We start from the raw sequence: 12850 nt of genomic DNA, 5'->3' as shown, positions 1-12850 counted from the left end.
CCAGGGCTCTGTGGCGGCTCACCCCAACCCATGGGCAGACACTGGGACCCAGGAGCCTCACTGTACACTCTTCCTGGCACAGAATTTCCCCAAGCCCTTCACACAGGCACTGCCTCCAGCCCCTGCTGCCCTCAGCGCTGACCCACAGCCTAATCCTAAAAACAAGACCCCTGGCAGCTGGACAGGCCTGGGGCGGATCTCAGGACCTGCTTTGCCTGCTTTAAGCAGACAGACTCCTCCAGCTCAGAGAAGGGGGCAGATTTTCCAAGGTGCCTAAAGATCTGCCCTTAGGCAGTGCTCCTCACAGTCTGGTCCACTGTATCAGAACCACGCAGGGTGTGGGTGAATGCAGATTCCCAGGCACACCCAACCTTCCTGAATCAGAGCGGCTGAGGTGGAGCCAAAGAATCGGATTATCAATAAACACTCTGGTTCATTCCTGGTTAAGGGTCTGAGAGCCACACTGCCCAGTGCAAATGCTGGCACCACCATTTACTAGCCCTTAGGCATATCCTTTAACCTCACTGAGCCTCAGTTTCCTGGTCTTTAAAATGGGGATAATAATGGCTTATGCCTCATGGGCCTGCTCTTTTTACTTTTTAATCCTTACCCGAGGAAATGTTTATTGATTTGAGAAAGAGAGAGAGAGAGAGAGAGAGAGAGAGAGAGAGAGAGAGAGAGAGAGTCATTAACATGAGAGGAAAACACTGATCAGTTGCCGAATTGGGAATCGAACCTACAACCTTTTGGTGTATGGGATGATGCTCCAACCAACTGAGCCACCTGGCCAGGGCTCATGGGCCTGCTCTTGGAGTAAAATGAGATCATGAAGGTGAAGTGCCCAGCACAGTAGCTGTACACACTCAACAAATGTGGGCTATTAGTAGCACAGCCGTGTTCTCATGCCCAGGGACTTCTGAGTGAGGGACAGAGCCTTGAGGTCCTCCACCAGGTGGGCAGCAGAAAGCCTTGGTGGGGCAGGACCCTCACCCAAAATTCCCCACCTCCCGGTGGCTGGTGCATGGGACAATGCCCAGCTCTCCTGCCTCCACCCAGATGAGGTCCAAGGCACCGCTTGCCCTAGCTTTTACCCTGCCTCCTCGCCTGCTGGCAGCCTCCCTGCCTGCCCCACTGCCCTGGGAGCCTAACTGGCTTGGTGCCAGCGCTGGCACTCCCTTCAGCTGGGCAATAAAATAGCCAGCTCGGGTCAGCTTTCCTTGGCAAGGAGGCCCCCTGGCACAGAGGGCAGGAGGGAGGGGCGAGCCTGGGGAAACGGCTCCTTCAGTGAGCACCAATTATGGTCTGGCATTCTCCAAGGATCACTTGCTCCCCAAACCAGGTGACCCCCGGGGCAAAGAACCTTCTTATTTGTCTTTCTTCCTTTCCTAGTCCTTCATTATTCATTTTATCTGTGCATCCAGTCATTCAATATTGAAATGTCTACTGGGTGTCAGGCACTGGGGCTCACCAGGATTGGCAAACTTTTTCTGTAAAAGGCCAGATAGTAAATATTTTCAGTGTTGGGGAGCAAACTACCTGCTGTTGTAGCAGGACAGTCGCTGTAGACAGTGTATACACAAATGGGTGGATGTGGCCATGTGCTAATAAAACTTTATTTGTGGACACGGAAATGTAATTTCATGTGATTTTCATGTGTCATGAAATATTCTTCTTTTGATATTTTTCTCCTAACCCTTTAAAACTGTAAAAACTATTCTTAGCTCACAGGTCATACACAGCAGGCCACAGCTAGTGGGCCATAGCTCACCACACAAAGACCATGGCATGTGCCATGCCCCATTGCTGCCAATACTGTTAACAGAGGCGAGGCCGTTGGAGAGGCTCAGTGCAGCTGAGCCACTGCAGCCTCCCAGGGCCCACCCCCTCGGTGCCACATATGTCCTCTGGGGTTTAGATATGGAGACTCTTAGCCAAGTCTCCTTCAGGACCAGGAGCATTTTGAGGGCAGGAACATCACTCTTTTAGCATTTGGAGTCAGAAAGCACCGCGGTGCAAATGCCAGCTTGACCACTCCCGACCTGAACGGCTTTGGGGGGAGTAACGTAACATCTCCATGCCTCAGTTTCCTCATCTGTAATGTCTACCTCATGGGTTGTTGAGAGAATGATGGGGTCCAGTGCTCAGACAGGTGCTGATGTGGGGCCAGTGGTCCATGCACATGGGCTCTAATCACAATTCCTTCTCCCCCATCAACCCAGCATCCAGCATGGCTCTGGGCACAAAGTTCCTGCTCAGACTCTTCTTTCTAAGTCTTAACATTCAGAAGGAGATAAAAAGATCCCTGACTCCTTGCCCAGGAGCCCCTCGGGGTCTGTACCCTGGACTCCTGGGCGGCTTTACCCTTCAGACTTAGCTTGGAGCATTTCCCTTTGTCCCTCCCAGCCCAGCCCAGCCCACTGAAATGCCCAGGGTTAGGAGTGTGTGGACATGAAGAGCTCATGGCTGGTTCTGCTCCAGTGATGAGCTGTGGAGGAGGCAGCTGCTTGGCTGGGGATAAAGGCAGCAAGAACCTACCTCACCTGCCAGTCCAAGGTCCATGGGATGGGCAGGCTGCCAGGTCAAGGCCTAGGGCATCTCAGCCCTTAGGCTGAATACCTCGACCCTTCAACACTTTGCTCTCCTTTCCAGGTACACTCCTCTCCCCGGAGGGTGCCAGGTTTGCTCTGTCTTCCAGAACATCACCCCTTCCTACACTCCAAGAGCCTCTGTTACCTTCTGTGGTTTTATTCTTTCATAGCACTTATCATTATGTGAAATTTTATTGTTTGTTGTTAGGGTCCCCCCCTCACCCCCCCGCCCAATCTTTTTTTTTTTTTTCCCCGCCCCAATCTTCCTTCCACTACAATTTAAGCTCCTTAAGGGCCACATTTTTGTCTGCTTTAATTCTTATAATTACCCTCACAGGACAGATAATATCCCCTAGTTAATAGTTAAGCACATTGAGGTCACCCAGTTAGTGAGTAGCAGAACGAGGATTTAGGGCTTGACAGTCAAAAGCTCACATTCTGTGCCTCCACCATAAGATAGAGCTAATCTGGCAAGAGGGGGATAGGAGGATACATGGGCCTTGGGCTCCATCATCTGTTTCCAGCAGCAGTAAGAGTTAGGAGCTATTTATGGGAGTCCTAGGAACTTTCTCTGCTATCTTGCAGGGAGAAAAGCCAGGTGGACTTTCACTCGTGCCTTCTTGTTTAGACAGAGGAACGTAGTCTAGTCTCTTCATTGCAAAGCAGGTAGTGCTAAAAGCTACAAAGGGTTACAAAGGGCTTTATAGGTGCTGGCCTAGTCTGCTCAGACACCTGCAACAGAATACCATAGACTGAGTGGCTTAAGCAACGGGAACTTATTTCTTGCAGTTCTGGAGGCTGGGAAGTTCAAGATAAAGTACTGGCTAATTCAGTTTCTGGTGAGAGCCCTCTTCCTGTTTTGAAGCTGGCTGCCTTCTTGCTGTCATCCTCTTCTGATGGAGAGAGAGTTCATCTCTCTTTTGTCTCTTCTTATAAGGGCACTAACCCCATTCCTTGAGGACTCCACCCTCATGACATAATTACCTCCCAAAGGCCCCACCTCCCAAAACCATCAAACTGGGAATTAGGGCTTCAACATATGAGTATGGGGAGCACACACATTCCGTCCACAGCAGGAGCTGACAGTGGTACTCAGAAAAGTCAGGGCAGTGGGGCCTGAGTGGGTGGGTGGGTGGGGGGCACCATCAAGGAAGGCACTTTGGGCAGAGAGGGAAGCAGGTGTCAAGACCAACAAGACAGGGCCTGTTTGAGAAACAGTAAGGGCTCCTAATGGCTAGAGCCTACAGTGTGTTGGGAAAGGGCAGTGATTATATTATGTAAGGTGGTCAAGCCAGTAGGTTGGGGGTCAAATTACAGGAGGCCTAAAAGATATTGGGGAAGACTGGGTTTCCCAGAGTCTGCATAGCAGATAAGAAACCAACAGAAGAACAGCTGATTGTGTGTGTTGGGTGCTTTACATTTTAGAAAGCACTCTCCGTCCATTCTTCTGCTCTGGTAGCATGCGGGCAAGAGAGGCAAGTTTAGGATCCGGAGCCTGGGGTCTGCTCCACCAGGGACAAGACGTGTAGACAGGAACAAGTCACTTCACACCTCCCGGTCTCACTTGTCTCATTGGAAAACAAGGCCCAATTCTCTGCACTTCAGGAAGGATTCCACAAAACCACTCCTGTGAAAACGATGCCTTTAACTTCTGGTCCTCAGTTCTTTCTCTGTTAAGTTGGGTAAACCCTCCCTCTACCCTCTACCCTCTCCCCCTCCCTCCTCCCCCCCAGCATAACGCAAAGGCCAAAAGGCCAGAATCTTATTAATGAAGTTAGGGGACTCTGTTCTGTGGATGGTAAGCGGAGAGCCTCAGAGAAGGGGCTTTAGCTACTCGACAACGTTTCTTCGTACCCGCTATTTAGCTTATTTGGTACAGACAGGGGTAGGCAGAGAAAGCACAAAAGGGAGACTAGTACAAAAGGGAGAGGAGACCGGCGCAGGAACACTGACGCGCCCCACCCCGCCCACTTACAGGGCCGGCACTTCCCGTGCCCCGCCTTCCGTTCCAAAACCACCAATCAGCGGGCGAGCTGCTCCGTGACGCTATCTTCTCGCGACGAAACGGCTGGCGGCGGCGTTTCCTGGTGACAGCCCGGGCGCCAGGCTATGGGCAGCCAGGAGGTGCTGGGCCAGGCGGCCCGGCTGGCCTCCTCGGGTCTCCTCCTGCAGGTACTCTCTGCCCGGCCGCCCCCACGCCGTCCCGCAGCCGGGGTCCGCGGGCGGGCTGACTCAGTCCCGCTGCCGAGGGGCTGGACAGGAGGAGGTGGCGGCGGAGATGGGGCTCCTGGGCCCGGAGTTGGGAGCCAGCGTTCTCCTGGCTGGGCGATTGCAAACAAGCCACTTTCGTTTTGAGAAATGCAGTTCCCGTATAGCTGCCGGAGAAAGATCAGGTGGCAGGGGTGTTTGTGGTGCTGTATAATCTGATGTGTTTTAAGGCCAGGGGTTCATTTTCTCCATGCTCCACCCCTTACCCTCAAACACATTCCTCAAAGCCTCTGACTCGCACCGAGTTCAGAGAGACAATATGGCACCTGGGCTCAGGCAGGCCTGGATTGAAATCCTGGTTCTGCCAAGTTCTTGCTGAATGAGCCAGGACAAGTGACTTCACCTACTAAGCCTCAGCTCCTCATTTGGAAAATGGGGGTTATAATAGTAATAATAATAATAGTACCTAGCCCATAAGGTTGCTGTTAGGCTAAATTGAAGTTATTCAGATAATTGCTCTTAACACAGTACTCTTCGTATGCCCTTAGTAAATGTTGGTGTGTCTTCCTTCTGCCTATGTGACCTTGAACCAATCATTTCCCTTCTTGGGCCTAATATTCATCACCTGTCAGATATCATACGTGCCAGTTGGTCCAAAGGATATCGAAAGATTCGTTAAAACCTAGGAGCTGGTCATTCTAAGTCAAGCGGCTCAATTTCTGTCTGTCTCACTCTTGAGCCATTCAATCCTTTCTCACAAAAGTCCTGAATCCACCTTCCCCCTTATTTTAGAGAGTGTTTCATGTGGAGGCTAGGAGAAAGAACAGGCAGTCTTGGGCTGAAGTTTGGGTCTTGTCACTTGCTAGATGCCCACCCTTGGGAAGTTTGCTTGACTTCTTCAAGCATCAGTTTCCTCATCTTAAATGAGAACAATAATGCAACCTCATACGGTCATTAGGGAGATTAGATGAGATGTCTGTTGTATGCCTGACACATTGTAAGTACTTAATAACTTAATTATTTTTGTTATGGTTTAGAATTCTTTAAATGGACATAGTGACCTTGGGCAAGTCAACTTTGCTCTGAGTCTTACTTGCTTCAGGTGCATTTATTCACCCAGTTGCTTTTAAGGGTCAAATAATTAACAGAGATGAAAGAGCTTTTTTAAAACTGTCAATTCCTTTACAAAGTGAAGACTTACTAATAAGGGCCTCTATGTGGAGCAAATACTGGGTAGCATGAGCAACCTTAGAGCTTCATTAGCTCAAACTTTTGTTCAATTAAGAGAAAGGGAAAAGCCTGAGGCATTAGTTTTCTTAGACAAGGATAACTTTGACTTTGAAGTTAATATAAACATGTGTATGTGTTGTTGTTTTTTAAAAAAAATAGCCATAATCTTTAGATACCTGAGTGTTTTAATTCAGTCTTGTATGTTTTTTCAATTTACAAGACATACACTTGAGGTAGCCTTGCAATTATATTGTAATCTGCAAGAATTTGAGTTTATTCTCTGTCATAACTCTGAGCTGGCCATAGTGAAAGTATCAATGCCTTTTATTTGTATGCATTTTTCAAAAATGCTTTTACCTACACAATCTTGTTTGATCCTTGTTATCAACCCTATGAGATAGGCATCGTCTGACAGAGAAGGAAATTGAGGCTGAATGCTTTTTTCCATTAACAGCTCTCTAAATTGGCTTCAAACCTCTAAAACTGAGTAGGGAATTTGGTGTGTATGTACTTACAGGGGTGGGCAAAAATAGGCTTACAGTTGTACTACAATTAAGTTATACAATAATTAATAATAATACAGGGAAAAACTTCTGTGTACTCACAACTGTAAACCTACTTTTGTCCACCCTGGTATGAAGCTGCATGTTTCTAAGGAGAGCTGCAGAGCTTTCAGCGGACTCACAAAAGGTCACATTTGACTTCACAAATGTTAAGATTGTGATACCGGCTTTGGAGACCTTGCTGCTCTGTGACACTTCGGGGGCAGTGTTAAATGGCACTCTCCTTTTAGGCCTTACCTTTCCCCAGGGATTTCCAGACTTTTGCGGCTCATTGGCGTACTTGGATTTACTAAGATTGCAGCTGTTCATGGGTAACTGGGAGAGTGCTTGACGGAGAAGTGATTTGTCTTTTGGTCTCAAGTGCACTTGAGTTAAACCTGTGGTGCTGCTGGGACGCAGAGGAAGGCAGTGAGTGAGGCCTGCCCCCCAGCCGCATCCCCATTTAGTAACCTCATTTAATTGCAGCCTGTTCTTCTCTGTCTCATGGGAATAATTCTTTACTACGGTGGTTTTCTTGAGTTGATATAGTCCTTCCAAATGGCATTAGCTAGACTCTGTCTCTCCCAACCACCCCTCCCCCTTTTAAATGATCTTATTGCAGTTGTCATTTAAAAGGTATTTTAACTCCTCTCTGGAAGGTGGCAAATAGTAAATAAATACAGCCTTTTCTGTTTTCTAATTGAAAACTGAAGTTCAAAGGGATTAAATGTCATTATCAGCATCCCCAGATACTAGTATAGTAGGCAGGGAAGAAAGAGAAATTAGACACCATGATTACTAGTGAGTCTGCTATACCCTGCAGGCTCCCACTTGCAAAGTGCTTGCTATTTCTATACAGGCTGGAAGGAGGGGCAATGGGAAGACTAACTGAAATTCTCTTTCTGCCTCCTGGAGTGCCCGACTTTGAACCCAAAGAAATTCCCTGAGTCTGTAGGGGCCTCCCTCTTCTCATCAGTAAATTAGGGTTTACAGATGGGTCCTTTGACCACTGCCCAGGCATGCCAAGAGATGCCAAGGAATGACATTTTGGGAAGAAATGCAGACAGGATGAGTGTTTTGGAAAGGGTCTCCATGGCAAGGGGGCTGTGTGTCATTATGTTAGGAAGAGCAGCCCCATTGTTTTCATTTCAGCAAAGTAAACACGCCCAACCTAATTTATTCTTGGGTCTTTTTCTTCTTTTTCTGTAGGTGTTGTTTCGATTGATCACCTTTGCCTTGAATGCATTTATTCTTCGCTTTCTGTCCAAGGAAATCGTTGGCATAGTGAATGTAAGGTAAGAAGGGATGCGCCCTGGCACTGTCCACAACTCACATCCCTCGTCAGGTTTTCCTCTGTGACTGCGTGTCACCCTCAGATTTTAGAAGCAAGGAAGTTTACTGGAGTCGCAGCGTTTTAGCAGCGGCTGAGGAGGAGCATGCTGCCGGGGGAATGAGCGGGGGATGTTGATCTTAATGGACCCATGGAGTGTTTTCCATTAGCAGCCTCCAAATGCACATTTCCCAGCCAGCTTTTTCCTGTTTGCCTGCTCTGAGAACCCAGCATACATAGGAGTGGGAGTAATTCATTGCAAACCCCTTCTCAGGTATAATTCTGTGTTCTTGTCCTGCTGACAGCAAAGGAAGCAGGCATCCTCCAGATCGTGAGGATGTGCTTTGTAATCAAACAGCCACCTTCCTTCCCTCAGTGGTTATTTTCTCTCTCGGTGAATTGTATAATGGAAAATGGTAGCTGGGATAAGGGCTTGAGTCTTGTCATTCATTTCACGGTGGCTCTTAGCTGACTTGCTTCGTCTTTTAGACTCTGTGTTTCTTCCCGTCTCCTCCTTTCTTTCTGTTCGAGGACATCCCACACATATTCTGTATTCACAAATGACACAAAAGTATCTGAAGTGATGTGAGTGTGCAGAATAGCTCAGCTTCTCAGGTGTGTCTTCATGTCCTGATAAACAAGACAGTATGTTCCAGACAGTGTTTCACATCTAATATCTACCAAACGTATGCTCTTGGCTCTGTCCTCGAGGCTTAGTGAAGGTTCTCAAGCAATGACAGGCAAACTAATTACCTGGGAAGCTTTGCACTAGGTAGGGCTGAGGAGGGCCCAGGAATCTGCATTTCAACAAGCTCCTCAGGTGATTTTGGAAGCAGGGACCATGCTTTGAGAAGTACTGTTTTAAAAGCAGGAAGGAAAAGACCAAATCCTCTTAGGTACTCAGACTTGAAAGCAGTTTGGGCCTCTCCCCGTCTATTCTCCTCCAGATTGGCAGGTCCCTGCTTGGATAGCCCTTGTCTGGCCTGCCCCCTGCTTAACGTATGGTTGTCTCCGCCTCCTCATTCGCAGTGTTGGACAGAAGCACTGGGGAGCAGGATGATCCTTGGACAAGCTCAGAAACCGAAACCCTGGGCCATCCCCTCAGGCTTCATCTGGGCCACGGCCTGCTGAGGAAGGGAAACCTCAGCTACTCCTCACTAAGGTGCAGGAGGGTCCACCTTGGTGCTGCCAGCCTAGGAGGTACACAGGCAAGCTTGCTAACCTGGGTTGCAGTGGCCTCTGTCGTGGCTGCCAGCCTCTTTGCCTGTCCTGAGATTCTTGGCCAGAGCCTCCACTCAGTAGAGCCTCAGCTTCTCCCACAAGGGCCGTTGGGTCCCCAGTCTCAGAGTGACCAAGAGGTCCCCTTGCTGGGTGGGGTCATATCTTGTCCTTTTCCTTATGGTCAGAGCCACACCTCTGCTTATAGCCACAAAGCCTGCAGGCTTTGGAGGCCACTGGGGCAGTTTCTATCCCAGGCATAACCTTGCAGGCACACATGCGGGTGTTCGGAATTAGATCCTAACTTGGTTGTTTGAGTGGATTAGACAGTGAGAAGTCCTGTGAAAACTGTCTTCCACATCACCACCGGTGATTTATGACCAAGACTTTTTTCATCCCAGTTGCTGGTAAAGTCTCAGAAATTCTTTCTATAAAAAAACTAGAGACCTTATTAATATCTGCTTTCCCTTTACAGGCTAACGCTGCTTTACTCGACCACCATCTTCCTGGCCAGAGAGGCCTTCCGGAGAGCATGTCTGAGTGGGAGCACCCAGCGAGACTGGGGCCAGACCATCAACCTCCTGTGGCTAACGTGAGTTGTGCTTTGCTTGTCAGGAGACAGTTTCAAAGGCAAAGGTAACAAATATTACAAGTTAAACAGCAATAGTTGAACGGTTAAACAGCCTACAGCCTTGGTTTTGCAGTGGGTTTCTGGGCACTTGGAATCTGCTGTTTTCTTTCTGGTGGCCCGGAGCCAGGAGGAGGCTCCAGGTGGGGGCTTCTGGGCCAGATTTCCAGCCCTGGCTCTGCCCTTTCTGGAGGCCGTTTCTGCTGTTCCTGATCCCCAATCTGGGCCCCCCTGCGCCTGGGCCATCTTTTTTATTCCTAATCTTTTCCCCTTGTGGTATTTTCTGAGCTTTTAACAACCACTTAGTCTTAGTATTTTTTGAAAGCCTTTTAGGAGTTTCATTATATCTTTCTTCAATTTTGTTATGTTGATTCCAGTTCTGAGCCTTTTAGAATATTCTTGGAGATCAAGTACATTAGCTAACAATGGTAATAGCTTTTCTGCAGTTAAATCCCTGCAGGGAGGGCTGGTGGTTGAGGTTGTTTCCCAATGCTGCTCTTGCGTAACTCCTGCTGCCTCATGGAAGTGACTATCATAAGGGCTGGTAGGTTTTCATTTTATTAGCGAATGACCTAACTACCCAGTCAGATGTAAGTGCTCGGTGGTACCCACGGGAAGGGATACTGTGCACTGCACTAGTGGTCGTTTGGGTGTAAGTACCAGCCGTATACTGTCTTTCAGCCACTCTAGGTAGAAACAACAGGCACACACTTCGGGGGAATTTTGCTTTTTGAGTCAGTGTAACACAATGGACAGAATGGACAGGACTGTAGCCTGGCATTAGACAGATCAGAATTGGGCCCTGCTTCTGCCCTTCACTAGCTGTTCATAACTTTGGCCAAATTACCAGTGCCTGTCCACCTTAGTTGTCTCATTATTTAAGAAAGATAATGACAGGCCCTAACCCGTTTGGCTCAGTGGACAGAGCGTCGGCCTGCAGACTGAAGGGTCCCAGGTTCGATTCCGGTCAAGGGCATGTACCTTGGTTGCAGGCACATCCCCAGTAGGGGGTGTGCCGGAGGCAGCTGATCGATGTTTCTCTCTCATCCATCAATGTTTCTAACTCTCTATCCCTCTCCCTTCCTCTCTGTAAAAAAAAAAAAATCAATAAAATATATTTTTTTAAAAAGCGAGAGAAAAAAAAAAAAAAGCGAGAGAGCGATAATGACAGGATCACTGTGAGGTATCAGTGAGACAAAGGGGGTGAATCATAGTACCTGGCATGTAATAAGTGTCTTAATAAGAATTAGCTATTTTTATGCTTATAACTATATTTCTTTTCTGTTCAGTGCTACTGTTTTTGTTTGTTTGTTTGTTAATCCTCACGTGAAGATATTTTTTTCCATTGATAGAGTGGAAGAGGGGGAGGAGAGAGAGAGAAACATCAATTGGTTGCCTCCTTCATGCGCCCTGACGGGTCGGGGATTGAACCTGCAATCCAGGTATGTGCCCTTGACCTGGAATCAAACCTGAGACCCTTTGGTGCTTGGGCCGATGCTCTAACCACTGAGAACACCAACCAGGACAGTATCACTATTGTAAAATATATTTATATTTTTATGCTTAGCATATTAAAAAACATTTCCCCCCATTTTTAGAGTCCCTCTGGGTGTGTTTTGGTCCTTGTTCCTGGGCTGGGTCTGGTTACGGTTGCTTGAAGTGCCTGATCCTAATGTCGTCCCCCACTATGGAACTGGAGTGGTGTTGTTTGGTCTCTCAGCTGTGGTGGAACTTCTGGGAGAGCCCTTCTGGGTCTTGGCACAAGCACATATGTTTGTCAAACTCAAGGTCAGTATGCCTTCTGCTGTGAATGGGAAATGCAAAGAATAAGGGAAAGAATGTTTTTGTTTTTTTTTAAAAATACCTTTATAGTAGAGAATGGTATTTTTCAGACTTGCATCTCAAAAGGTAATATTATAAATTTAGTTCATTCACTTGAAATTTGGCAGGTAGGCTGAGCTAAAGTTTACTTCTACTATGCTATTAAATGAAAAAACAGGTTTATTAATAGGGAAGGTATTAGTTTAGATAAGAATTTAAGAGGACTCTAAAGGTTTTTCAGTTAATTATATTTTTAGTTGTATACTAATATTAACTTTTCTCTTTATCTTTTAAAATGTATAACTTGATATGTACAAAAGAATGTCTATAACATACATGTAAATCTTAAAGCATTGTAACATACTGGAGATCCCTGAACCTGCCACCAATGCAAGTAGGACATTACCAAAATTATGTCCAGCCACATGCCTCAGCCCCACTGCCAGGGCAACCGCTGGCCCAGATTTTCTGTTTGTCATTTCTTTGCGTCTTTTAAAATAGTTTTTAATAATGTATGAAGTAACACTCTTTACCACATGTTTGCAGGTGATTGCTGAGAGCCTGTCGGTAATCCTCAAGAGTGTATTGACAGCTTTTCTCGTGCTGTGGTTGCCTCACTGGGGACTGTACATTTTCTCTTTGGCCCAGGTAATAGTTACAGCCTTTCACTTGTGTATATCTGTTTTTCCATCTGAGTTTTTCTTCTTGTTCCCATTACTACGTGGCTTAATTTGAATATTTATGCATGTGAGGAAGGCTAGAAGCTCTGATGGTCTTGACATTGCTCCTCTGCTGCCATGTTTCTCTGTGCCATGCACTGACCCACGAGGCCTCATTGTCGAACATAAAATCTCCTGTAGACATTCTGTCAGCAAGCCCAAATCAAACTGATCTCTGATTGTCTGTCTGTCTTATGGAGGATAAAAACAGCTGTATGGGGATGAGGTGGGAATCAAATTGCATGCGTGTTACGTTGATTGGATTTCAATCAATTGTTTTTATATTAGGAGGAAACTCTGCCAATCCTGTTTTTTTTTTTGTAGGTTTAACTTTTAAAGAGGGGAGGAAGGCAGGGGAAGGGGGGGGGGAGAGAGAAGGAGAGAGAGAGAGAGAGAGAGAGAGAAGCATCAATGTGAGAGAGATACATGGATTGGAATAAAACCTGCAACCTTCTGGTACACTGGATAACACTCCAACCAACTGAGCCACATTTTGTTTTAAACTTAGATTAAAATCTCCACCCTGGCCATGTGGCTCAGTTGGTTAGAGTGTTGTCCCATGTACC

The 12850-nt window shown here is 47.1% G+C and overlaps 1 protein-coding gene across 1 annotated transcript in view; it reads left to right on the top strand.

Moving 5' to 3' along the window:
- The first annotated feature begins 4659 nt into the window (after positions 1–4659).
- RFT1 (RFT1 glycolipid translocator homolog) overlaps positions 4660–12850 on the top strand; it is a 29893-nt gene continuing 21702 nt past the window's right edge. The window contains exons 1-5 of the mRNA XM_079794701.1: positions 4660–4760; positions 7778–7863; positions 9592–9708; positions 11343–11532; positions 12112–12213. Of these exons, the coding sequence (XP_079650827.1) occupies positions 4698–4760; positions 7778–7863; positions 9592–9708; positions 11343–11532; positions 12112–12213 (558 nt within the window). The 5' untranslated portion in view covers positions 4660–4697. The remainder of the gene's footprint in view (positions 4761–7777; positions 7864–9591; positions 9709–11342; positions 11533–12111; positions 12214–12850) is intronic.

This window comes from Cnephaeus nilssonii (genome assembly GCF_951640355.1).
Source record: "Cnephaeus nilssonii genome assembly, chromosome: 17".
Lineage (NCBI taxonomy): Eukaryota > Metazoa > Chordata > Mammalia > Chiroptera > Vespertilionidae > Cnephaeus > Cnephaeus nilssonii.
Note: the sequence above shows the minus strand (reverse complement) of the source record. Positions and strands in the feature narration are given on the sequence as shown.